At 39.4% G+C, this 14581-nt stretch overlaps 1 protein-coding gene across 5 annotated transcripts in view; it reads left to right on the top strand.

Moving 5' to 3' along the window:
* Window positions 1-14581, top strand: part of LOC143033033 (sorting nexin-25-like) — a 100722-nt gene that overhangs the window by 22596 nt on the left and 63545 nt on the right. For 4 of the 5 annotated variants that reach the window (XM_076198251.1, XM_076198254.1, XM_076198234.1 and 1 more), the window contains 3 exons: window positions 18-193; window positions 287-473; window positions 717-776. In XM_076198251.1, coding sequence (XP_076054366.1) covers window positions 18-193; window positions 287-473; window positions 717-776 — 423 coding nt within the window. The remainder of the gene's footprint in view (window positions 1-17; window positions 194-286; window positions 474-716; window positions 777-14581) is intronic. The other variant, XM_076198241.1, reaches the window with a different exon arrangement.

Consider the following 14581-nt stretch of genomic DNA (forward strand, 5'->3'; position numbering starts at 1 on the left):
TGTTATTTCATTTTCAGTCAAGCTCGAGGTGAAAGAGGAGTTTTTCACCTTATACCGCAACTTAGCTCCCCTGAACGTGAAAGAAACTTTTTGCGACTTGTTGCTGAGCTCTTAATCAGCCGATCCCTTCCTCCAGAATATTCAAAATGTACCCCACTCAAAACCCTTCTCAAAGAGCTGTTAGCTTGCCAAGGTCTGTATATGATAATGGTTAAAAAGAAAAGCATTGATAACTGTTTTCTTATGTATGCATTTCATATTCTGACATCCAACATCTCTGTTCCAGTTTTTGAACCACTTGTTGATAGAATTTGTGATCCTGACTGGATAAATCAGCGTCTTGTATTATACCTTAGACAGCAACAAGCTGCTGAGGAACTACATAGAAGAACCTATATGTATGCTGCTAGCTATGAGGACTTCATTACTCTAATTCATGATTCAACTGATGTTCATGATTTAAAACACTTAAGGTAAAAATCTTTAATTACTAACATGATGATCTGATAGATTGTTAGTGTGTGCATCATATTCATTGTTATTTATTTTTTAGTAGTTTATTTAATTTCAAGAATCTAGACACTAGCTTTCTTTTGCATATTGGAGACATACAGTTTGATTATGGCACCAGGTTTTGCCTTTTTTCAGTAGTACTATTATTACTCTGCTCTTATTTTATTTCTGGTTCATTTTATTGATTTTAATTTTTTCTTCAGTTATGAAGATCTGCTTAACTTTGTAGTCAATGCCAATGATGAAAGTATTAGGCATATCAGGTGAGATTATTTAAAGAAGATATCTTTGTGTTTGCAGTGCATGAAGTAATAGTCTCTTAAAAGTGACTGCTTACTTGTAACCTGCTTACATGTAGGAATAGTAAATTTAGATTAAATTTTGTTTTGTAGCTTGAGAGTACTTTTAAAATACCCTGCTTCAGTATCTAGAAAAGCAGGAAGAGCCAAGTGCTGGATCTAGTGGTCATGATCATAGCCCAGTCTGGGGACTTCGTGAGCCCACAGGTGTCTCTCACCAAGAGCAGTACCACCACATGCAGATATTTAGGTTAAAGGCTTATATGTGTTCTTTCATTGAGTACAAATATGCCTGTGAAGAACAGCTAACAATAATTATTGCCTCTATTTTTACTGATTGGAAACCTACTGCCCCATAACAGCTAGGAACACTCCTCGGGCTGTCCTGTGGATCTCTGTGGAATGACTTGAGCCTGTTGTTTGTGTTGTGTTAGTGTGAAACTGATCTTGTGTAACAATAATGACTATGACTTCAAGTTTCATGGATTGGAAAACAATCAGCCCCACAAGAGCTGGCAGTGGTCCTTGGTCCCTCCCACAGATCTCCCTATGAAGAAAAAATTTGGACTCTTGTTTGGGTTGTATTGGTTTTGAACAGTTTCTATGTTGACTGAATATAAAAAAGAGATACAATTGAAATTGATAGAGAGATCTTGAACCCAGTCCAAAGACCAGGTGTCTTCCCTTCAGGGCTGAACCTTATGAAGGTGAAGGTATTGACAGGTTTTAAAAATGGGCAGCTCTGCTGTCCATCTTGTAGGACCACCATATGTGGTTGTTTGTCATTGGTCTCCTCTTTTTGTGTCATTGAATAAAAGAAGTTGGAGTAAGAAAGGAGCAGTCACCACTTGTCAGCTCACCTTATTTAAGAAGGTCAGAAAATACAGTTGAAGTTGCTAGATATCTTGGACCCACCTCTGGATGGAAGTGAGAAGGTTAAAGGGTTTTAAAAATGAGCTACAAGGATTTTATTATCCATGACATTCATCTTATAGGGTGACCACAAACACCTGACATTTGTCCTTCCTGTGAAGAATTACTGTGAAGCAGAATTTATTATTTTAGTCAAAGACTTGGAATTTGAGGGAGGCAGATATGGATAATCAAAATATATTTTAGTGGTATGGTAGATGGATGGATAGAGTGAGAAAAGGGGTGATGAGGAAAAGATTTAAGGTGGAGAGACATATATTAGATAGGATAGATTGAGGAATTTTGAGGATGTTAGGGCATATGATAGAAATATGATAGGAAAGACTAGCTAGAAGAATGTGGAAAACAGAAGTGAATGGAATAAACTTGAGAAGAAGACTGAAAACGAGGTAGATATATTGGGTAAAGAGGTCTCTGGATCACTTGGTCATTTCATTGCCTCAGGTTTTTCTTGCAGGAGACCCACAGCTCCCAGAAAACTTGCAACAGCCTCTGGGCAGGTCATAAGTCATTCATGGAAGAAACACTGTTGTTATCCATGGACTATTAGTGTGGGGTATTGTAGGACAAGGTGTTCAATGTTTTCTTTATTGGGGTATTGACTGCATATTATTGTGCTGAGAGGAAATGCAAGTGCAGATGGACAGATATTAATGGAAATGGAAGTGAAGGCCGTAAAGGGAAGATGGGTAGAGTATTTTAGAGAGTTACTGAATGTGGAAGTGGATAGAAGGAATTGATGAAGGATTACAAAGGTGGAGCATGCCTACAGGAGACCTTGTGGTCCATAACTAGGTTCTATGTCTAGAACAGGTATCTTGATGTCTTGTACCAAGTGCCTTTGAAGAATTATAGGATATCACCAGTAAGATTTTGTAACTAACAGCAACTTTTCCATGAGCCTTAGGAAAGGCCTGATACCAGCTTAAATTGTGACATACTTTTATGATGATCATCCCACTCATAGTGCTGTCTCCACTGGAGACAACCTTAAGTGGAAAAGACAAAAGTGATGCCCGATGAACTTGTTGCTGAGACAAGTTGATCAACCTTGTCAAAAGTTGTTTTTAAATGGATGGGTGACTGCATGGTGGCTTGCTTTGAGAAGTCATGGGGAATGGCATTAGCATGTGAGTGAAACAGCATGCCTCTTGATGTATGTCTCCCATTGATGATTATGGTGGGACTGCACCAGTGGAATACCAGTGTTTATATTTTGGCTGTTTCTATGCTTGCTTTAAGTTAGACACTAATTTACAACTGTTTGGATCATTGATAGACATTTGTATCAAGTTTGTTACAAAATGTTTAACCCTTTAACACCAGCTGAATTGAATTATTTGGCATAAACCAGAACAAAATCCTTTAGATATTACAAATTTGTTATAGTTATCCATTTAGGGTTAATTTAGACAACTTAATTGAGGTATTATTTTACCCCATAATCCCTACATTATGGGCATCCATGAGCCCACCCAGTCCCCTGCTGGGATATTTCACAAGCTGTAAACAAAAATTCTTCACCCTATGATACCTAAACTACTTACTAGAAAGACATAAACAAGATACCAGTAGAAAATACACACCTTCAGCTAGTGTTTGATATGGTCTTCACTTGGAGTTGTTGGAAACCACCAGAGATTTTTGAAGATAGGTGACTCTCAGCACTATAATGCTTCCCTGACTGATTCAGAGAGAATACCACACATTTATTAATGATAACACATGCTTGCTCGGGAGTCTTGGGTATTTTTATCTGATTATATTTGTCAAATTGTAGTATACAGGAAGGAACAACACTTATATTTACATAATTGTAGAATACAGGAAAGGAGCAATGCTTTTTGGGTCCCGTCTCCTCTCCTCTAATTTTTTATCCTACCTAGCCTCAAATTCATGTACCATTCCAACTTAATCTTTATCCTCGATTTCCAATTATCATATTTAGATTTGAACTTGTGTATTGTTTGAGCTTAGGCCTTCTAAGCTATTCCATTTATTTATGCATCCATATGGAAACTATCTCTTCACATTCTGTAAACATGTGGTCTTTCTTAATTTGCTTCCATGACCTCTTTGAGCCCTCCCATTTTTGGTCAGGAGATTTTTTTCTGTCAATATAATGTATCCCCTTTAGTGATCTGAATACTGTAATCACATTGCCTCTTTCTCTTCGATCTTTCAAGGTTGTGCTTTTATTCTTTCCCCATATGGTTTATCTGCCAGGCTGGGGACCAGTTTGATTGCTGCCCTTTGTATTTTCTTGTGAGGTTGTTTCTCTTACTCTCCAGTTTATCATACCTAGCTTCAAATTCATGTATGGTTCCAAATTAGTAGCTTCAAATTCATGTTTGACTCCAACTTGGTCAATATCCTTGTCACGAATCTAGGCTCCGTATTTGAGTTGATACGTCGAATCGAGACTTAGGATTCGAGTAGTTCCTACAATCCAGAATTTTAGATTCAAAACACAGCCTCGTTTTGGATATTCCTTCTCTACACGGGGATAAGTAAAGACGGTAAAAGAACAACAAGGAATGATATTTGAGCACAGTACAAAATATAAAAATATCTCTTACCAAATGGTGAGCGAGTACAGAGATTGGGCGCTGGAACGGGAGTGGGCCTAAGGACCACTGCTCCCTTTCTTATATACACAGGCCGCGTGACACCGGTGCCATGGCACAGGTGCCGACATGTATTTAATTAACTTATCTTATTTCTACTTGCCCAACTTCACATCTTTCATCATCTTCTTTATTTCTGTGTGGAGAGGGCTCACAAAAGTTTCTACCTAATATCTTAATTCTACACTACACTGTGAGCAGATACATGTTGGCTCTACGTTGCCGTCTGGTTTTGGCGAGCGTGCCCCTTAACCTCGGTCGGTGGGGGCACCGGTTTTCATATTCCTCCGCTGCAGGTCCATTGGCACCTTCGCGCGCACTTCTAGATGCTAGCGTCTTTGCGCACAAGGGGTCTATTGTTTCTTTTGGATCCGGGCTCCTTCGCTACAGGTCCGTGAGTACCCTTATGCTCATTAATCACCGTAGGAGGGTCACACTTGCACAAGGGTTCGTTGTTTATGTTGCGTCCCAGGGTTGCGTCGCTCCAAGTATGGGCCTGTGGCATGTAGGGCACGGCGGGGAGGTGCGTAGCAACATACGTAGCACGATACTGTCATGGTCGAGGTATCGTGAACATGAACTATGACCATGACAATCCTTATTTCCCAGTTATTGTACTTAGGTTTGAATTCATGTATTGCTCCAGGTTCAGCCGTATCACCTTCTAAGGTATTCCAAATATTTATATATCTATATGGAAAATGTATTTCTTCATATCCTTTAAGCATTAGTCTATCTCAATTTGTTTTCATAATCTCCTAGTCCTCCCATTCCTGGTCAAGAGGTCCCTTCTGTCAATGTAATCTATCCTCTTTGTCAACCTGGGTACTGTACTCATATCACCTCTATATCTTCAGTCTTTCAAAGTTAGCAGACCCAGTGCTTTTAGTCTCTCCCCATATGGCTTATGAGGGTGACACGTACAGATATCTCCCCCTAGACAAAATGCTGATACTGGGCCTCATATCTGATGTACATGACCTTTACCTCACTAAGCTGGAAGTGGCTGATTTAACAGAATACCTACAGTGCTTGCCATGGCATTATGCTGGGTGAGCACCCTGGCATAATGCTGTGATGAAAAACAATGCACTACCGCACAGAAGACTCTTTTTCCGTTACTGCATTATGTTGGGTACCAGCCATTAGCATGAGGTCACTGCCTCCCAGCAAACACCATATACTCACTCAGTGCCCATGTGGCTGCCGTGGTGAGAGGAAGTGTTGCGCCATTTTTCTCTCATTTGCCCCAAACTTTTGTCTGGGTTTCCCTTGGTTTCTGGGCTATACCTTGGTGACTATGGGTAAAAAGAAGTTGTTAATGCCTGTAACTATAGCTCAGATCATAGGGCTTCACAAAGCTGGACTCCAGACAAGAGAAATAGTGGCAAATGTTGGTGTGAGTGAGTGATCTGCAAGAAATTGGGTGAAGTGTTTCAAGGCCAGCGGTGGTGTCGAGTTACTGTCTGTTAAACCTCGGCCTGGCCCCTTGAAGAAGACATCTGTATGTACTTTGACCATGCTCAAAAAGCAGCTAGAGAGTACACCTACCATAACTGCTAGAGAATTAAAAGAAAGAAGAAACATAGGCTGGGTTATGCACTTAAATATCATAATTGGACTCCTCAACAGTGGTCTGAGGTACGTTGGAATGACAAAGCCACCTTCACTGTCACCTGTAACCATGGTGGACATGTGTACCAGGGCAGAGGTAGTGACCCACTAGACCCACAGTACACCTGTGAGACCACCAAACACCCAGACTTGCTCATAGTTTGGGGGTGTTTTACTGCTCAGAGTGTTGGTGAACTTATAGTGTGCCCCAAAAACCAGTATATGAATCAGTATAATTATCTGGAGCTGTTGTGTGACAATTTACCTGACGCACTTGACAAGTGTGGGGCTATGGTATTTATGCAGGATGGTGCACCATGTCACACTGCCAGATCTGTAGTTGGGTGGCTTAAGGACTGTGATGCGAGCTTCTTTAATGACTGACCAGACAATTCCCCTGAACTGAACCCCATTGAAAACCTTTGGTCAGTAGTGAAGCAAAGTTTGATGGGTAAGGATATTAGTTCTATTTCACATCTTGAGTCTGTTGTACATGAGGTATGAATTAATATACCTCCCCAGACTCTCAGGAATTTGTGTGAAAGTCTTCCTAAACAACTGAGGGATGAGGTGAAGTATAAAGGAGGCAGCACCAAGCATTAGAACCTCAGCAAGTGTGCAAATATATTTTTATGGTATGTGTTTGTGTTTGGTAAGTGTGTGGGGCAGCCAGCATAATGCCATGACAAGCACTGTACATCTCAATAGTCAACCTTTCCCCTAGACAAAGTCTCTGATACTGGGCCTTTTATCTGATGCACATTCCAGACACCGAAGCAAAAGGAAGTGCTGCGTTTGAGCGCGCTTATCTCGTGGTTTATCGCCAAAAATGAAGGAAACCTGTTATTCTTATGTTCTTATGTTGTTATTGTATGCGATGAGTAAGCTATGGTACTCGAGTGGCTGGTTAAAGTAATCCAGTTCTTGAAATAGGTATAGTTTTGGCATAATGGAGAAAGAGAAAGAAGAAAGAATAACCAATGAACCAACAAAGAGAGGACTAGATGTAAGTATAGTGGAAAGTCCGAGAGGTGTCATCCCAAAAACCATTGTTTGATAGAAACACAAAGGAAAAATCATAGGTGGGAAAATAAAAGTTTTTCAGGGTTTCAAAGAAACCCAGATGAAATAGATAAAAGCTTAGATATAGATAGAGATATTAGATATAGAAATGCATTAAGAAATCATGAAGTAAATGACTTAATGGAAGAAATCATAGATTTAAAATTGGATTAACGAGCTGTACTTAGAGAATTGATTATTTTGTGTAAGAGTAATGAGCAAACGATTAAAGAATTAGGTGACCTAAAGAGCGAAATTGAAATCCTCAAAAGAGAAAACAAAAGAATGAAAAATGAGGACAAAAATAAAAATGAAGAACTGAAAAAGGAGGTCAAAGAACAATTACAAGTAGTGACGGGAAAGGTGGAAGAGTCAATCAAAGAAATAGACCTCATTGAAATAAAAAATCAATGGAAACAAGAACAAGAAAAAAAATTCTTTTAGAGAAATATTACAAAAACAGATGGAGGAAAATACAAAAGAAACAGTTATGAAAGTAATTAAAGAAAAGGAAAATTGGGTGAGAGATACAGTTGACAAAGGTAAGTGCATTGTGGTCCATGGTATCCAGGAAAAACATGATATGTATAGATACCAGAGAGAAAAGGAGAAGGAAATAGCTAAGGACATTTTGAAAAAAATACAGGATGAAGGACAAAATTTTGATAAAGAAATCTATGAAATCCATAGGATAAGCAAATATTCAAAAGAAAAACAACATAGACCGCTGAAAATAAAACTAAGAACTCAAATGATAGCAGAGGAGATATTATTGAAAGCAGTTAAATTGGCAAACAGTGAGAAATTCAAACATATATGGATACAAAAGGAAATGAGTGATGAGGAAAAAGAGAAAGACAAAGCTCTCAGAATTGAAACCAATGATAGAAATAAGAAAAGAACAGAGACGGAAAAAACGAGTTTTTTTGGAGTGCTGGACTTGAGACTGAAAAAATGGTTCATAAAAAAAATGGAAACTTAAACAAAAAAAGAAAGGATAATATGAAACTAAAAGTGGCATACACAAATATTGACGGCTCGATCTCTGGAATCAATGAACTAAATGACTATCTATAAATGGAAAAACCTTACATCATGGGAATTGTGGAGACAAAACTGAAAGGAACTATATCAACAAGCATAGTGGGACAAGGTCTATACAACCACTGGGTGAAAAATAGAACAGACAAGCAGGGAGGAGGTGTCATGATATTGACCAAAAAGGGTCTAAATGTGACAAAGATAAATGAAGGCCAAGGCAATGTAGAATTAATTATGATCAAAATTGTAAACAAAAAGATGAAAAGCAAAAAATATGTAGCAGTTTATGTACCACCAAAAACACAGGGTTGGTCAGATAGCAAACATTCTAAATTACTGGAAGACATAATGAATGTGCAGTTACTGAAAGAGGGTGGAAACATAGTGATCATGGAAGATTTTAATGCAAAGCATATAATCTGGGAAGAAATGATAGTAAAAGGGGGAGAAGATCATTGGAGCAACATCCTATTAGATATGCCCATCGAATACACCTTAACACAATGGTTTAAGGAAAATGCTAGATATAGAAACAATGAGGAACCGTCGAAACTAGACTTGATATTAACTTCTGAACCAGATATTGTGAACAAAATGGAGTACAGGAAAGATTGATCATATACTAATACATACATACATATACCAAGGCTTTTTCCCCCTTACAAGGGAGGTAGCCAAAAAGGGAAAGGCATAAAAACACTCCCACCCATTTCATCCCTAGATACACTCCACACCCCTCCCACCCTCCCTCTCATCTGAGCACCTCCTGGATGACGGGTCATCCCTGCACCCTGCCCACCGCCCTGGGTCAGAAGCAGTGTCGCAAGACACAGTACATCCACAGCAAGGCCGCTTCATTTAATCGGCGACCCCCCCTCTCCGTCCCCCTCTGCATATAAGGCGAGGACGGGGAGAAATCCCTTCGGGCTGCGTCAAAATTTACTCACACATACTACCCCCCCCCCCCCCCGCCTATTCCTCCTCATGCAGTCACAACATCATCCATATACAACCATTCTCCACTCACCTCTGTCTTCCGTCCTCTCCCTTCCTTCCTCAACAGACATTCCCCTCTTCCCCAAAGCCCCTTCACCCCATCCATCCACCTCATCCTAGGACGTCCCCTCATGTTCACTCCCTCCACATCTGCCTTCCATACCTCTTTTACTAGTCTTTCTTCACTCATTCTTTCCATGTGTCCAAACCATCCTAATATTCTTTCATCAACCCTATCTCCCAAATCCTTTTTCACCCCTGTTCTCCTCCTCACCTCCTCATTTCTCACTCTATCCAGCCTAGTAACCCCCACCATACTTCTCAGACACCTCATCTCAAACACATTCAAACTCCTTCTCTCTTCTTCTCTTATATTCCACGTTTCTGCCCCATACAGTGCTGTTGGCACAATCACTCCTTCATACAGTCTCCTCTTCGCATCCATTCCCAAATGTCTATTTCTCATTACACTCTTTAAACCACCAAGGCATTTACTCGCTTCTCTCAATCTACATTCTACCACCACCTTCACTCCACCTTTTCCTGCTACACTTGCACCCAAGTATCTAAAACTATCCACTTCCTCCAGTCGCTCTCCCTTAATGCTCACTTCCAGTCTACTGCCACTTTCACCCCTTGTACATCTCATCACCTTACTTTTACCCACATTTATCTTTAGCTTTCTTCTATCACATACTCTCCCAAACTCTGCCACCAGCTTCCTCAATCCCTCCTCTGACCCTGCCACAAGCGCAGTGTCGTCCGCAAACAACAGCTGGCTCACCTCCCACTTTTCTCCATTTTCTTTAACCATCTCCAATCCCTGACCCACTACCCTAGCATTCCCCTCTCGCACCACCCCATCCATGTATAAGTTGAACAGCCAGGGCGACATAACGCATCCTTGACGAAGTCCCACCTTTACTTCAAACCACTCACTCTCTCTCCATTTCTAATCCTGACACATGCTCTACTACTCTCATAAAAACTCTTGACAGCTCCCAAAAGCTTTCCTCCTATCCCATAAATCTGCATAACCTCCCACAGTGCCTTTCTGTCTACCCTATCATAAGCCTTTTCCAGATCCATAAAAGCCCAAAAAACATCCTTCCCCTTTCCTATAGCTTTCTCACATATCTGTCTTACCACAAAGATCTGATCTACACAACCTCTACCTGTCCTAAATCCACACTGTTCCTCACCAATTACTCCTTCTGTTCCTCTCCTAATCCTCTCAATTAAGATCCTCCCATAAGCCTTCCCTACTACACTTAACAGGCTAATCCCTCTGAAACTACTACATTCACACTTGTCCCCTTTTCCCTTGTAAAGAGGAACTATACAGACACTTCTCCAGTCCTCCGGTACTCTACCCTCTCTCCAGCAAACATTAAATAACCTCACCAACCAGTCCACCATCACTGAACCTCCCTTTTTCAGACATTCTGCATGGCATCCATCCAGACCAGGTGCCTTACCTACTTTCATCATCTTTACAACTGCCTTCACCTCATCCTTCCCTATTTCTCCTCCATTCTCCTCACTCATCACTCTCATTTTCTTCGCATTTCCCACTGCAACTATCTTTCCTTCCCTATCCTCCTTCACATTTAGCAACTCCCTAAAATATTCTGCCCATCTTCCCCTTACTGCCATCTCTTCCATTATCATCTCTCCATCTGTACCTTTTACCTTTTCTTCCCTACTTGATTCGCCTCCTCTTCCTCTCTTAATTTCTTTCCAAAACATCTTTTTATTACTTTCAAAATTTTCTGTCATACTCCTTCCCCATTTCACATCTGCTCTCCTCTTTGCCTCCTTTACCTTTTGCTTTACTTCTCTTTTCTTTTCTTTGTACGTCTCATACGACTCCCCCGTCCTCTTTTGTAACCAATCTGTGAATGCTCGCTTCTTCTCTTCTACAACCTTCTTCGTTTCCTCATCCCACCATTCACTACCCTTTCTTCTATTTCCCCCTGCCCTTCTTGTTCCACACACCATCCTTGCACACTTTAAGACTCCCTCCTTGAACCATCCCCATTCCTCCTCCACACCCATCTCTGCTCTATCCTTTACTCCCTCCCACTCCTCCTTCAGCTTCTTTTCGTACTTCTTCTCCTTTTCCTTTTCATTCAAGGAGTTCACTCTAAGAACCTCCCTACCTTTTGTCCCTTTCCTCTTTCTCCATCTATCCTCCACTCTCAGCTTACCTTCCACCAAAAAATGATCTGATATTCCCCCACCCTCTCCCCTTAGCACATGTACATCCTTAACTCTTCCTATCATAATCCTATTTACCACTACATAATCCATTAGCGCTCTATCTACCACCCTTCCCTCCACCACCCTCTCCCATGTGTACTTATGCTTGACTTTCTTCCGAAACACTGTATTTGCTATCATCAACTCTCTTTCTAGACACATTTCCACCATCAACTCTCCACTACGATTCTTTCCTGGAACTCCACACTTCCCAACCACTCCATCGATTGGACCATTTCCCACCCTAGCATATACTAATAGAGTTTGAATTAAAAGAACAGAACAGTGTAGGTAGGAATGATAAGCATAGAGAAGGAAGGTTAATGTACAACAAAACGGATTTTGAAAAACTAAGAAAAAAATTCCAAAACACTAACTGGGATAAATTCTCTAAAGAAGAAACAAAGATGGAAGACAAATGGAACATATTAAAAGAAAAGTACAAGGAAGGAATTGACAAATATGTACCAAAAAAGAAACAAAAATAGATTTATATAAAGTATTGGTATAACAAAAGGTGCAGTGAGGCTAGAGACAGAAGAGACAAATCCTGGAAAAGATGGAAAAAAAGACAAGAAAACATCCAAATGGCAAACATATATAAAACTTAGGAACAAATATGTAAATATACACAGGAAAGAAAAAAGAAATTATGAAAAAGATATTATAGACAAATGTAAGGATCACCCTAAACTCTTTTACAGATATATTAATGAAAATCTAAAGGATAAACACAAAATAGTGAAATTGCATGAAGGAGATAAAGAATATATGGATGACACAGAAATGGCAGAAGTCATGATCAGGCATTTCAGGTCAGTTTTTACAATTGAGAGCTCACAATTTTGGGAAGATAGAAAACAAGAAAGATCACCCAAAATGAAAGAAATAAAGGTAACACAAAAAGAAATAAGAGATCAAATAAAAAACCTAGATGTCAGGAAATTGCATGGACCAGATGGAATTGCAAATTGGATACTGAAAGAGTGTATAGACGAACTGAAAGACAAATTATACAAGATAATAGAATTCTCACTCAAAGAAGGAAAGGTACCTGCAAGATTGGAAAGATGCAAACATAATACCAATATATAAAGGGGGAAATAGGGAAGCTCCTACAAATTTCAGCCGGTATCCTTTACAAGCACAGTAGCAAAAACATGTGAAAAAGTCCTCAGAAATAAATGGACCAAACACTTGGAAGAAAATAAAATAGTAAACCCTAAACAATTTGGCTTTAGAAGTGGAAGATCATGTACCACAAACCTAATTTGCTTTTACTGGAGATTAATTGAGATAATACAAGAAAGAGATGGCTGGGCAGATTGTGCCTTCTTGGATTTGCAGAAGGCATTTGATAAGGTACCACATAAAAAATTAATAAGTAAAATTGAAATAATAGGAGGAATACAAGGTAAGCTGCTGGAATGGATGAAGGTACTCTTAATTGGAAGAAAAATGAGAGTGGTACTTAGAGACAGAAATTTGAACTGGGAAGATGCGAAAAGTGGTGTCCCGCAAGGCTCTGTATTGGCTCCTGTAATGTTTGCCATATATATAAATGATGTGGATGAGTAAATTTTTATATGAACTTCTTTGCTGATGATGCCAAATTACTCAAGAGAGTAAAAATGGAAGAAGATTGTAGATCGCTGCAAGAAGACCTAGACAAAATATGGGAATGGAGTCAGAAATGTGAGATGAACTTCAACATTAAGAAATGTAGCATAATAGAATTTGGAAAAAGCAAAAATAGAGTATCGGGTCAATATAAAATTGGAAACAAGAAGTCAAAAAAGTCAATTCAGGAAGGGACCTGGGAGTAATCATCTCAAGCGACTTGACACCTGATAAACAAGTCAATAAATTATTTAGACACTTTTAACTTACTAAGATCAATGAAAGTGGCCTTCAAATACATAGATGAGGAGATGGTTAAAAAAATAGTGGTTACAATGATGAGACCAAAACTAGAATATTCCACAACATTGTGGGCACCCAGCACAAAGAAGAACATAAAAAAATTAGAAAGAATTCAAAGAGCAGCGACAAAATTGGCACCTACACTGTCAAATCTGACATACGAACAAAGATTCGAGAAATTACATCTGTCAACACTGAAACAGAGAAGAGAAAGAGGTGATTTATTGACCATTTACAAAATTATGGAAGGGATGGAAATTCTTGATAGAGATGACTTATTAGAATGGGACAAAAGAGAAACAAGAGGACACAAAAAGAAACTAAAGAAGGACGCTTATAGAAGAGACCTGAAAAAGAATAGCTTCCCACATAGAGTGATTGATGTCTGGAACATACTAAATGGAGAAACAGTGAATGCCAAAACTATACACAATTTTAAGAATAAACTGGATGTGGAGAGACATGAAAACGGGTCACTACGAGCATAGCTCTCGTCCCGTAAAATACAACTAGGTAAATACATGACCTTTACCTCACATGTTAAAGACCTGACTGAAAGCGAACAAGAAACTGAATTTGATTAGAAAAGTAACTGGTACAAAACTTGGACATTTATCATCGTATGCAAGCAATTCATAATAACTATACTTAACTATGCATAGTATCTAGTAGTTAAGAAAACAAACAAGTACAAAGACATTAGAAATGATAATTGACAACACAAAAACAACTATAGAACATCTATCTACTGACTCTGGAGCAAAGAAGAGAGAGAGGTGACCTACTGACCATCTACAGAGTCATGAAGGGCACAGAAATACTCTATAGAGAGGACTTGTTAAACTGGGACAAGAGAAGCACAAGAGAACATGGAAAGAAAATAAAAAAAAACATAGCTACAGAAGAGATCTGGAGAAAAACAGTTTTCCACATACAGTGGTGGACACGTGGAACAAACTGGACAAAGAAATAGTGTGCACAAAAACCATTCATGAGTTTAAGAGCAAACTAGACACTGTGAGATACAAAGGCAGGACACCACGAGCTTAGGTCCCCTTCCCGCAAAATACATCTTGGTAAATACAACATTAGAATGCAACATGAAAACAACCTCAAGCATTACATTAACCTGCCCCAGTACCCCACAATATATTTATTTAGAAGCATATACAAGAGTGCTTCATATATCCGAACTAATTGGGCCACACCATGTTCAGATTTAGGGAGTATTTGGATATGTAGTTTAAAATTGCTAATCCCCCCCTTCTCCTTTCTGTCACTCCAATGGTAAATTTTCAGTTCTGAAGGAAT

This window comes from Oratosquilla oratoria, chromosome 1 (assembly GCF_046742065.1).
Source record: "Oratosquilla oratoria isolate Oo_2021 chromosome 1, ASM4674206v1, whole genome shotgun sequence".
NCBI classification, from domain to species: Eukaryota; Metazoa; Arthropoda; class Malacostraca; order Stomatopoda; family Squillidae; genus Oratosquilla; species Oratosquilla oratoria.